The sequence below is a fragment of the Theropithecus gelada genome, chromosome 18 (genome assembly GCF_003255815.1).
Source record: "Theropithecus gelada isolate Dixy chromosome 18, Tgel_1.0, whole genome shotgun sequence".
NCBI lineage: Eukaryota > Metazoa > Chordata > Mammalia > Primates > Cercopithecidae > Theropithecus > Theropithecus gelada.
This window is the reverse complement of record NC_037686.1, coordinates 24,752,046-24,765,837: the sequence shown is the minus strand read 5'-3', so window position 1 is coordinate 24,765,837 and position 13,792 is coordinate 24,752,046. Positions and strand designations below refer to the sequence as shown.

At 40.4% G+C, this 13,792-nt stretch overlaps 1 protein-coding gene across 1 annotated transcript in view; it reads left to right on the top strand.

Annotated features, from left to right (window-relative positions):
- The window catches only part of KLHL14 (kelch like family member 14), a 98,447-nt gene that overhangs the window by 17,129 nt on the left and 67,526 nt on the right, over window positions 1-13,792 (top strand). Inside the window, exon 3 of the mRNA XM_025365389.1 lies at window positions 13,020-13,141. Coding sequence (XP_025221174.1) covers window positions 13,020-13,141 — 122 coding nt within the window. The remainder of the gene's footprint in view (window positions 1-13,019; window positions 13,142-13,792) is intronic.

Sequence of the window (13,792 nt, the reverse complement as noted above, 5' to 3'; positions counted from 1 at the left end):
AGATAAGAGATTCCATTTCACCCACAGCAGCAGGGTGTCCCTAAGCCGGATTCCACAAGCCATACTTCATTGTCTCCACAGCACACACACCCACCAGGGCCTACCTCCCTCCCTTGCTGCAGACCTACCCCAAAATAAGGATAACCTTCTTCTTTTATCTTTACCCCGGGATGATTTCATAGCATTTTTCTTTCCCTAAAAATAAATGTTGAGTCCTTTTAGAAGGAATCCACTGAAAGTCCCTTCTTGAAAATGGACACCTGTTTGTTGCCATGAATATTCCAGGAGAAGCCTGGAGAAAACTATCCTGTTACTAACTTTTCTCACTATCTCCCTGCATGGCCACTCCTGCAGTGACTCTCCGACTGGAAATAGCCTGCTTGGCAGGAGGCTGGCTCCAGTTCCTCAGAAAGAGCCTCACAGTTTCCCCACAAGGAACCTCCCCCTGGAGTTAAAGTAATGAATGAAATTGGACTTTAGATCAGGAGGCTGTTGTCCCACATCATCTTGAATGGCTGAACTCCTTTCTTCAGAATGTCATGTTGCTGTCAAAATATTCATTTCTACCAGTATGTCTCACTCTCTCAGAGATAAAATTTTACTGGAAAGATGTTGCATCCTTCTGAACTTGAATTTTCATTATTATTTTGCGACCTTGGCGTCTTTCTGCACTTTTTCTTCTGCAGCAGGTGCCAAAGTTTCCTTAGGTCAAAAAGTCACTCTTATCTCTTCCAAAAGCCAGCCAGATGGGAGGGAGAGATAAAAAGAGAGGACGAAGTCTCAGTAATCAGATTGGCTCTCAGGAGGCAGCGTAGTCTAATAATTGGGCTTTATTAGGAATTTACATGCAGGCATTACTTACGAGTCCATCACTAGCCTCAGAGTGATGCTTTATCTCTTTTGGTCACTAGGCTATACAGAGCTTGAATGACTCCACTGTGACAGGCTGCACAGAACCACTTCTCTCTTGAACAAAGAGAAGAGCTTTCTCCTGTCACGCACATATTGGTTGTCTCCACCAGCTTGCTCAGTAGCAAGCATCTGTGCTAGAGAGCAGCAGGACCCTGCATCGCACTTGCAGGCAGGAGGATTAGTCTGAGAGCTAATGCTTGCCACGCAACTTCCTCACAGGGATGTGGGGAGGATTAATGAGATGCTATTTCCATTGCAATTTATGCTCTTCAGAAGAAAGGTGCTAAGTACTAGGTATTAGAATTAGGGATTATATAGGTAATCAAGCAAAGAAGATATTCAGCTGCTTCTAGTTACTAAAGGAAGCTTTAATCTGGGAGGTGGGGAAGGAGGGGGAAATGCAGTGAGTATAAACTTGGCTGGAAGCCATTGTCCCTCATGAAGCAAACGACCAAGAAAGAAGTGTCAAGTGCTATGTACAGTATAAAGATAAACTCGTCCTGATCCTTGGGGCTTATGAGCTAAGGCTTGGGTGGTGGGGGTGGGCTACATTTCATGGATTCAGATAAAGGTCTTACGACTTTTTTGTTATATCTGCCGCTGCCATCACCAGCCAGTCTATAAGTTTGGTGCCCAGAGGAATGTGGTAAAAGCATAAGCCAACTCCTCTAACTGCATGCTAGAGGACACAGTAACATTCTGGAAGAATTGTGGAGGACTGGTGTGAGCCACAGGGGCGGGATGAGAAGTGAAGGGGTGGTAAGATGGCTAATCAAAATTGCAGTGTGTAAAGCAACAGCCAACAAAGATGTTGATCTTCACATGGTCACACAGACGGGAAGTGGCAGAGTTGGAATGTAACAGGTTTTCAGAGCTTCAGATATTAAAGTCCTGGTTTCTTCCATTTCTTATAGTGCATCCCCAAGTAGTATTTATCTGCCACTGGTAGAATGTCAGACAATTTCAGATGGTACACAAGAAATCATTTTAACATTTATAACAAGCTAGGTATTGTTATATTTTAATGTGTGTTCGAGATAAAATAATTAACCCATGAAGCCCACGATTTACTAAATATAATTGCTTAGAAACATGGTTCTCAATACTGGTTGCATGTTATTAATAGAATCAGTCAGAAAGCTTAAAAGACACACACACACACATGCACACACAAACGATGCTGGGTCCCATCCCAGATCATTGAATCAGAGTCCCTGAGAAGTTCTGATAGCTTATAAAGGTTCCCACAGCCCACATTGGGAACCACTACAATAGCCTGGGATTTTTAAGGAAGCATTTTTTTTAAGTGAGGAGTTTTAAATAAAATATTTAGTAAATAATTTCAAAGTGTGTAGCTATGGCAAAAACAATGAAAGTCCTTTGTTGTACTGGTAACTGAAGTTTGGTAAACATTGTACTCTGTCATGGTAGGTAGGCTCCTATTCTATAAGACAACACTAGAACTAAAGAGCAAAGATAAGCAGAGACATCCAAAGAAGAATGATGAATGTGATAATGTACGAAGAGAAAGACTCATTATTTGGACATGCTCAGACAGGGATAAAAGGTGGAGGGTCTAGGGCAGTACATAGTAAAAATAGCAGCTTAGATTTGGGAGTTCGTTGATATGAATGTCCTTTCCCCCAATATACAGTTCTCTGAGTCTTCCACCCTGTGGTTCAGAAATGTCGCTTTTTCCTTTTTCCCAGTTGCCTTTTGACACCTCTACCCCCACGACTGAACCTTGAAACAAGTAAGGAATAAAAGGATGTAAAGAATCTATAACATCTTCCTGGATAGGGATTACAAGTGACTTTTAGTCTTCCCACCTATTCCTTCTTTGTTGTTGTTGTTGTTGTTGTTGTTGTTTTTGAGATGGAGTCTCACTCTGTTGCCCAGGCTGGAGTGCAATGATGTGTCCTCGGCTCACGGCAAACTCCACCACCCAAGTTCAAGTGATTCTCCTGCCTCAGCCTCCTGAGTAGCTGGGGTTACAGGCACATGCCACAACCCCCAGCTAATTTTTGTATTTTTAGTAGAGACGGTGTTCCACCGTGTTGGCCAGGCTGATCTCGATCTCGAGCTGCTGACCTCAAGTGATCTGCCCACCTTGGCCTCCCAAAGTGCTGGGATTACAGGCGTGAGACACTACGCCGGACTCTATTCCTTCTTTTATTCGTCATATCTTCATTTATACAACAAGCATTTATTGAGCACCTACTATGTAGTAAGTTCTTCTCGCTTTTAAGTATAGTCAGAAATTTTTTCAGTGAGCATGTATTATCTTTATGATATGATCAAACAAATCTTAAGGTTACTTCCATCTTAGGAAGGCACATGACTGACCATTCTCCAGTCACCACATAGCCAGACTCCACGTCTGAGGAAGAAGGGGAGCCCAAAGTCAGACTCTGGGAAGTAAGGCATTTTCAGCCACACCTGAGAGCCAAGAAAAGTTGTGTGAGAAAACCCTGGAGATGTTTCCTGTGTGAAATGGAGGAAATAAAACCCATCCTGCAGCACTGGAAAAGCTGCTCAAGCCCCTTTTCCTCTAGTCTTTCATCTGTTAAATGGGGATAATGATACTTTGTGTTTACCTACCTCAGAGAGGCATTATCAGGTCTATTTAAAGGCTCTTCCGATGAAAGCTGCTGTGTAATTACCAAGAACAGCTATGATAAAGAAACCTAAATACAACAGCAAATCAGCTGGAACAAACTCTCAAGGGAGTTTACTTTGCTGGAAAATTTTAAGAGAAGGGTAGCAGCTCTCCTTGGGGGAGTTTTGGGTACCATTCAGGCTGGAAGTTTAGGGAAGGCTAGCTGACTTTCAAAGCTTCCTTCTGGCCAGGCCAGTTACTCGCAGTGGAGGGCTCTACCTCTGTTTACTTCTTCCCCATGATCTGAGCAGTTTCCATCTGAAATTCCCCTTTCACATTTCTCCAGATCTGGACCCACAAACTCTTTTATCCCTCAAATGAAATTCCAGGAAAACATTTACCAATAGGAGAAAAAAAGAAAGGAAAGAGAGGTTGTAATAAGTAATTGGGAATTCAATGGTTTTTATGAAGAGGACTGATGTAATTGATTATTAATGTTTGGCTTTGCTAAAATTCATTTGACAAAATATGTAGTGTAGATTAGATGGGGATAGGGGCCCAGAAAGCAGGGCTACCACTTTACAACAGCTCAAGGGAGAACCGACACAGCTGAATCCAGCTGATGGCAGCTCGGCTGGAATGAAGGGAAAGATTTAAGAAATATTACAGCCTTAGAAACTATACAATATAGCAAGAAAATGGAAGAGTCAGGGATACCTTGAAATTTTGCGACTTGGATATCGTAAGATTTGGTGACTACCCTAACAGAGGCAGCTGGCAGCAAAGAGAGTAAGTAGATTATATTTTATGAATGAGATCTGAGTCAATACCATTGTAGGAAGTCCAGTGGTTTTATATTTTTGTTAAACTTGCTTATGCAATCAACGTTCTGGCTATTTATATACAATGTAACATATGGTATCTGCAAGGCTTCTAAGCAATAAAAACTCCATTTCCAAAGATGAATTTTCAAATGAGTACTTTGTAAAGTTAATAATTACACATAATAATAATAGCTATCATTTATCAGTTTTGAACTATATAAATATTTTGTTTCTATGTAACCCAGATTTCAGCTGGAGGTGTAACAGATCTGGTAAAGAAATTACTATGAACCCCTATAATCCTATGGCCTGTGGAAAACCAAAACTATTTTGGTATGGTCTAAATGTTTGGGTCTGCCCCTTAAAAATTCATACCTTGAAACCCTAATCACCAATAAGATAGTATTTGGATATGGGACCTTTGGGAGGTAATTAGGTCATGAGGGTGGGGCCCTCATGATGGAATTAGTGGCTTTGTAAGAAGAGAGAGGAGAGCACACACATGTGCACTTTCTCTCTTTCTCCTCTCTTTCTCTCTCTCTCTCTCTCTCTCTCATTGCCCCCCTCACCATGTGAGAACATAAATGGGAAGTGAGCCCTCACGAGGAACAGAATCTGTCAGCAATCTGATCTTGCACTTTTCAGCCTCCAAAACTGTGAGAAATAATTTTCTGTTGTTCAAGCCACACAGTCTATGGTATTTTTGTTACCGAAGCCTGAACTGACTCACACACCCATCCTCATGTCTGTGAGTCCCTGGAGCTTGTGTTTTCCTGGCCTTTTCTACCTCCCAAATCACTCCCATACATTGCTGCTGTACTATCAGATGTGCAACTGCCCATTTCCTGCTTTTATGCAATACTAACCTATCAAGAGTTTAGTAAAGTCCACTGAAATTGGGAGGACATGGGAAAGAGTCGAGACTTCTTTCCATTTTCCACAGCCCCTTCCTACTGGATTATGTTGAAAGTATCAATATTTTCCCCCTTCAGTATGCAGAGACATTCATCTTTCAAGGTGTCAGCAGCACAAAAGGCCTTTCATTCGCTGCAGGGACTGGCTCTACAAGGTGGTTTTGGTTACAAGCAGAAGGCATTTATTTTCCTATTACACCTAGATGACTTTGTTTAACCCTTACAACATTCTTGTAAGAGGATACCATTATTCTCACTTTACAGATGAAGCAACGGAGGTTTAGAGTCAATCCAAGGAGATAAACATAAGAAAAGGTAGAAGATTTAAATCCAGGTCTGATGACTCTTAACTTGCAATTAACTTGGCTTCTGAAAGATGGGATAATGATTATCTACTCTGGATCACTTTGCTGCTTCAAAACTGCTTCTTCTTGTTGTTGTTGTCGTCATTTTCCTTTTTTCTTTTAAACTTTTTTTTTCAATCAAATCTCCATGTTTCAAAAAATGGTCATACACTCCCAAAGACCCTATGCAGAGAATTAAAGTAAAAATTCCAATGATTTAGTATCATTTCAGGAAGAACGAGTTAGCATAATTAAAATAACACAACCATTGAAGTACAACTCTTTATTATCTTTAAGTTATAAAACTGGGATGGGGACATAGGCCACCTGCCTGTCAAACCTGCAAATTACATAAAGGAACAGATAATACTGATGATAATGAGGATGAGGATGAGGAGGATAATGATGATGTCAATAACTATGCAGATGATGATTGTGGTAATGATAATTAGCATTTATTTAGCACTGTTTTAAATGCTTTACATATATTATGTCTTTTAATTCTGAAAATTAAAGATGCATGTGCCTTAGATCTTGTTAGTGTTATCCCTATTTTATAAATAAGGTTAAAGAGGGGCAAAGAGGCCAGGCCCAGTGGCTCATGCCTGTAATCCTAGCACTTTGGGAGGCCGAGGCCGGGGGATCACTTGAGGTCAGGAGTCAGAGACCAGCCCGGTCAACATGGTGAAACCCTGTCTCTACTTAAAAAAAAAATAAAATAAAAGCCAGGTGCGGTGGTTCACGCCTGTAATCCCAGCACTTTAGGAGGCCGAGGCGGGTGGATCACCAAGTGGAGACGGTGAAACCCCATCTCTACTAAATATACAAAAACTTAGCCAGGTGTGGGGGCGGGCACCTGTAGTCCCAGTTACTCGGGAGGCTGAGGCAGGAGAATGGCCTGAAACTGGGAGGCAGAGCTTGCAGTGAACCGAGATTGCACTACTGCAATCCTCCCTGGGTGACAGAGTGAGACTCCATCTCAAATAAATAAATAAATAAATACATAATGCAAAAATTAGCCAGAAATTGCTTGAACCCAGGAGGCAGAGGTTGCAGTGAGCCAAGATCACGCCACTGCACTCCAGGAGACTGGGCAACAGAGCAAGATTCCATCTCAAAAAAATAAAAATAAGAGGGGCAAAAAGGCCAACCTAAGTTCACTTAAAACAGCTGAAACCAGGCATCTCACCTTAGCTAAGAGGTCTGCACCCTTAACAACTAGGCTACTTTGCCTCAAAGACTGTGATGGCTTCCATAGATGTCCCCACTAGGCTGTGCCTCAAAGACTGTGATGGCTTCCATAGATGTCCCCACTAGGCTGTGCCTCAAAGACTGTGATGGCTTCCATAGATGTCCCCACTAGGCTCTGCCTCAAAAACTGTGATGGCTTCCATAGATGTCCCCATTAGGGTGGAATTAAGTACCACAATGAACAAGGAATTTACTCCTCTTGCTCCCATTATTATCTCCAATTCTTAGAACACTACCTGGAACATAGTAGGAACTCAATTAACAATTGCTAACTGTAAACGAATTGAAGCAAAGTGTCTAAATCAGTAGAGGACAAAAAATGTTAAATAATAGTCATGCATAGCTGTTCAAAATATCTTAATTAGAAGAAATATAGGATAGGAAAAACTTGGCTTGAAAACACTTGTTTTTGTTAAAAAAAAAAAAAAAGATCGATATTGATAATCAGCTAGAAGCTGAACAGGGGCCCAACATTGCACTGTGACTGCTAAAAGACTACTGTGATTTTAGAAAGCCTTAAAAGAAAACTGGTATTTTAGTGTTCTTTAGTCCGTGGCCTGTTAGGAACTGGGCGGTACAGCAGGAGGTGAGTGGTGGGCGAGCGAGTGAAGCTTCGTTTATATTTACAGCTGCTCCCTATCGCTTGCATTACCACCTGAGCTCTGCCTCCTGTCAGCATCAGATTATCATATGAGCGCAAACCCTACTGTGAACTGCACATGTGAGGGAACTAGCTTGTGTGTTCCTTATGAGAATCTAATACCTGATGATGTGTCACTGTCTCCCATCACCCCTAGATGGGACTGTCTAGTTGCAGGAAAACAACCTCAGGGCTCCCACTGATTCTACATTATGGTGAGTTGTATAATTATTTTATTATGTATTACAATGTAATAATAGAAATATAATAATAGAAATAAAGTGCACAATAAATGTACTGCATTTGAATCATCCTGAAACCATCCCCCTGGTCCATGGAAAAACTGTCTTCCATGAAACCAGACCCTGGTACCAAAAGGGTTGAGGACCACTGCTCTAGGAAACCTAGGTAGATTTTTCAGCTCAGCATAAGAGGAAAAAAATATATCTAACACAACTGTCCAACAACTTTTAACAACAGAGTGTATTTGAAAATCTAAGATTCATTTCAAATTTCCAAATACATAAGAATAATTACTTATTTAAAAAACTATTAGAAGGATTTCTACATGATGTAGGGGACTAGACCAAGTCAGTGGCTCCAAGTCTGGCTGTGTGTTAGCATCAACTGGAAGGCTGTGAAATGGCATTGATTTTTTAAGACTCATCCTATTGAATCATAATCTCGGAGAGACAAGAAGTGAAAATCTATACCTAGAATCCAAAATTTCTAATGCCCTCAGTTGATCCTGGTAACTTGCTAGGGTCTGGGAATCACTGAACTAGATTGCCTCAAAGTTCTCTTCAAACTCTATGAATTAATGATTCTTAGAACATTGCAGAATATCTTCTTTCATAAATGAGAATTATTTGTTACCTGTAAAATGAATTTTGCCTAAATGTGCATTGGTGATTATAAAGTGCCAGCATATCAGCTGATTTCTTAAATAGGTTAAACGTTTTTTTTGCAATCTAGTTCATGAAAACTTTTCTCATGTATCATGGAAAGGAAAACTTTATCTGGCCTGTTTCCCAATTATTGAAGTTCCAAATCACTGAAATATAAATAAATGAGATTTTACAGTACTTAGAACACCAGTATGATGAAAAATTTGTTTACACCAGGAGGTGTAGGTCATCCTTCAATCATTCATCCCGGGAATGCGTGGTATGCACGCCAGCACTCACGCATACAGACGCACACACACGCCCAAATGTGACACATGGTAAATGTTGGGCAGTTACTGGGATGGAACAAAGGAGACCTTCAGATTCCATCGCCTTTGCAACCTTACATTTTTCTATGCAAGAATCAAGGAACTCAAATCAAAGACATTCAAATATTATCAACCACGATATACTCAACGTTTTGTTTACATTTCTATTATTCCTTGTCTTTCAATACATACTTTGGTCTGGGTTGGGCAAAATGGGTAAAATGAAGAGTGAAAGGAGTATTTTAAAATAATAAAAGGTATGAAGAGAACATATTAATTTTGGCTAAATTGGTTCCCTATGTATAGAGCTTCTAAAAAGTATAATATGTTGCCATGAGAAGAAACTCTAGTGATTGCAATGAGGCTACATTTATAAATTTTGACTAATCTAAAATTAAACCTGTAAAGCTCTGCTGGAATTATTTAAAAAAGAATAATTAAAACCCCCTTCAGCACAGTTAGTTCAGCTTCTCTTCATTTTACTTTTCTAGTTCACAGGTATCTTTTTTTATGGTGTTTTCAAATTGAAGTTCACACACATCAAATAAATAGTATGATAATCAGAAGTTCAGTATTCAATACGCATTCATTATTAACTGTCGTTATTGTCATTGTCACTATTATAATTGCACATTATAAAAAGAATGGAAGCTTTTCCACAGGAATTATTCACGTGTATTGCTTTCTAGGAGTAATTGAATAGTTGACATTGCATTTATATCAAAGTAAAATATGTGATGGTTATTCTCATTTGTATTATTCTTAAGCAATAAGAAATGTAAAGTAATCTCCATTAGGTTTCTTCATTTGGATTTAGAAATCTTCATAGTTTTCTGTAATGTCCAAATGTGTACTTTCTTGTAACATCTATGGGAACTTTCTCTCCTCCCTGTAAAATGGAGAGTTATATCTACCACGTTGAGCTGTTGTGAGAGTCAATGGAGAAAATAGTGAGAAAACCACTCAAATGTGTTTTGTTACTTGATGTGTTCTTTCCTCTTTATGATCCAACTTCTTACATGTTTTGTCTTATTTTGGGTTTCGATTTGGTTCATCTTCACAAAGTAGAGCTTCAAGTTTTATTTAGAATTAAATAATATTGAGACTGGCTTGGAAAATTGAATAACACAAGATTTAGAGAAAAAATACTCTAAGTAAAATGTCATGACAAATTGAATGAATGATGATGTAAATATAACAATGCAAAAGATTTGGAAGGCATCTTGATTCACTAAGAAAGCCATACATAATGGCTTCAAAGCACTGCCCCTTTGTAGAAAACACACAGCCATTGAGGGTAAGTAGGATTTCCCTTTCCTCTACATAATTATTTATTACAGTCTCTGCAGAGGCCTGAGTAGCTTAGAAATTTACCTTAGTTATGTGGAATCTTTCTTTGCTGCTATGCTAGCTAGCCCTTGAATCATGTCACTGTTGGCGGGGTGGAGGGTGTTACCATTTGCCCACCGTTCACTGGCTTTTGTATTTGTAGTCAGTCCAGTTCTTAGAGGACAGATGGCAATGGCTGGCAATCTGGGCAGAGAGAACAAAGACATTAGATCCTCTCCTTATCAGCAGAGATGGTCCATCTAAATCAGGGTGGAGAATCACCAGTGTAACTTGTCCAGGGAAGTTCCTCTTATCAATGAATGAAATGACCTTACAAACATGTGTGAGTCATGCATTCATCTCCCTTTGCCATCCATTAAACACATTTTTTTTTTTTTGAGATGGAGTTTTGTTCTTGTTGCCCAGGTTGGAGTGCAGTGGTATGATCTCGGGTCACTGCAACCTCTGCCTCCTCACTTGAAGCGATTCTCCTGCCTCAGCCTCCCAAATAGCTGGGATTACAAGCATGTGCCACCACACCCAGCTAATTTTTTTTTTTTTTTTCTGACATGGAGTTTTGCTCTTTTTGTCCAGTCTGGAGAGCAATGACACAATCTCAGCCCACTGCAACCTCTGCCTTCTGGGTTCAAGAGATTCTCTTGTCTCAGCCTCCGAAGTAGCTGGGATTACAGGCGCCTACCACCACACTTGGCTAATTTTTTGTATTTTTAGTAGAGATGGGGTTTCACTGTGTTGGTCAGGCTGGTCTCAAACTCCTGGCCTCAGGTTATCTGCCTGCTTTGGCCTCCCAAAGTGCTGGGATTACAGACATGAGCCACCACGCTGGGCCCCATTAAGCACATGTTTTAAGCACTTAATTTATTTATATACTAAAACATATTTAATTATGTTGCTTTTGCACAACCACCACTTCAGTGAGTTCTTTCCTCTGTGTCCATCCTGTTGATATTGATCTACCCCCAACTGCAGTCTGGTGGCATGTGGACAAGTGATGTTAGGACAGCCACAGAATCATGACTTCCAGTTGAACAGGTCTGTCTACACATGGTCATTTGCAGCAACCTAAAAAGAGTATTTGTTTTCATCTTGACTTCTCTTACACACACAGAGTGGTTGATTATTTGGACTAAAGACTACAATAAGAAAAAAATATTCATATATCAGCTCTGTGGCCATGTATGTAGGAGATTCTATAGCATGTGAATTATGCATGTATGTTTTCTAAATGAAAGAGACGTACTGACTGCACTGATTTTTCTTAACCCCTCTTGCAAAAACACCCCAATCACTGAAATCCTCCAACTATGGGGGCTCTTTGCTGTTGTATTCTATTTGCCAACTACTAGTCTATAAGGCATATGGGTACAGTTCGAAGGTACTTCAAATTCAGAGTTTGGGTTTGTTTACCTTTTGGCTCAACTATATCCACAGAGTGGCAGAATTAACACTGCAAGTTGCCATCATATTACTCGTTCCTCTGTAAGTACAGCTCCCTCTATCGATGAGTGTCTAATATGGGCAATTCTCCAGAAGGTATTTTTCCCACTGAGGCATAATAGTGCATTCAATGGCACCAGAGTTTCATCAAAGGAATTCTCTTGTTCCCTTCCTTCACAGGGAGATGTCATTAACTGTGTTAAGTTAACTCTCCGAATGTTAGGTTCTTAACCAACAAACAATGCTTCTCCACAAAGGCATACTTCACCAAGCATTCTTGAATCAGAACGAGCTGAATATGTAATCATAGACTCAGAGCCATGCCATGGCTTGTGATCATCACTAAGAGGAACCCTTTTGTATTTATTGACTTTTTTCCTTCAATCATTGTTGTTCCGTTTCTTCCACCACCACCTTGAGCCTTTCAGGTACATGAAAAGTTCAATTATATGTAAAGCGACTGTTAAATCAGCAGGCCCTTTGTGGGGGTCTGGGCCTCCTCTCCCTGCTTCAAGCGCAAGTGTGCTCAATCCATTACTGTTCCTGAGGATTGTACATCCATCAGGTCGAGTGTGCCGGCCAGGGTGCATCTTACAGCTTTTACTGCATATGAGACATTGCAGGCCTTTCTCAGGAACTGCCAGGCGGACTGGGAATCACAGTCACGGTTAATAGCAGCGAATTGCCAGCTCTTGATGGGTGGGTAGTCACTCCTTTCAGTGGTTGCCCCCTGGGGGAGAAGGTAGAAAAACAGAGGGAGGGAATTAGAGTGACTTTGCACAGTTGAGCAGGTTCATGCCGCTGGATCAGTGGCAAGCATTGGCAGGGCTCCACTCTGGGGAGGCTCACAACAACATCACAGTCTCATTTTTACCAATTGGTGCTGCTATATCGCCAGTGGTGCACAGGGGGAGAGCAGAGGGGAGGGTGAGCTGGGAGTGGGGGAAGGGGAAGAAGGCAGAAGTCTAAGCTAAATTAAACAAACAAAAAAATTCACGTTCAAACTGGTTAACCCACCCCAGTTAGCCCTGTGCTACTAATTGTACCAAACTGGTATTTGAAGTTCCCTGGGTGATTAAAGAGTTGGCTCACAAACTCCCTGCATAACCTTAATTTTTTCAAGGTTCTTTGAGTGGAGAATGGCTTATAATAATGATTTTGACTAATACGATTTTTGACATGCAACTTTAATGCTTAACCTTAGTACAACTCCAGAGCATTTCATGTGTACTCAGCTGTAAAGAGTGATGATTTAAAGGGATAATATAAGAAAAAGGTCGTTCTAGAATGAACCTCTAACAAATTGCATAAAGGGAGCTTATTATTCTATGAGTATGGGGATGTGCAGCTCTTCTGATCATTTTTCTGCTTGGTTCAAAAAAATTGTTGAGACATGAATGGGGGAAGAAACAGGAAAAAATGAAATAGATATCTGCAAGCAAGGAACAGTCTTTGATGGTTATGATTTTGTTGCCACTAAAAAGACTCTACAATAATGTGGTTATTCATCTCCTCTTTTGTTTTGGGTGAAGAATTCGCTCTAACAAGAAAATGCTGTTATTGGTTGGAGGGCTGCCTCCTGGACCGGACCGGCTCCCCAGCAATTTGGTTCAGTATTACGACGATGAAAAGAAGACGTGGAAAATACTCACAAGTGAGTGCGTTATTTATTTATTCACTCACCTATTTATTTCAGGTTAGAGCTGTCTTGATGAATTTGAAAACATGGTTAATCAAATTAGACATTTTATTGATTTGTTCCCCTTTGGAGGTTTGTTTATGTATCATGGGGGATTTAGAGTAAAAGACTAAATTAACATTGCAGAGGTGGCCAATTTGGTAGTCGAGTAGGCCTAGCCTAAAATCACTGTACTGGTTTATGTTTCTGTATGTGCTGCCATGGAGGGTGTGGGGGAGGAGCAAAGATCTTCCCCCCAAAATTCTTCTGTTCTTTTTGTTGTTGTTCATTGAAAAGCAAAAGGTTGGTTTGTGGCACTCACTAGTAAATTTTCTCACATCAAAATGGTTGTTTAGTTCATTGTCTCTGTAACTAACATTCATTTTGCTTTTCAGGCATGTTTGCTCATTAATATTTAGTCTGTGGAACTGGGTGTTTAGAGAAACGTCCCCTTATACTGCTGCATAGTTTGAATGGAGAGATATATTTGTGGCCTATTCCAGCTGCAGGAAATTGTGCTTGCAAACTTCTACCCGGGATTCTTCTCCTCCCCTTCTTAAAGGGCAATTGTGTTTTACAGCAAACCTCTTGCCTTGGGCACTGAGATTTGGAACTTATTGTTATATT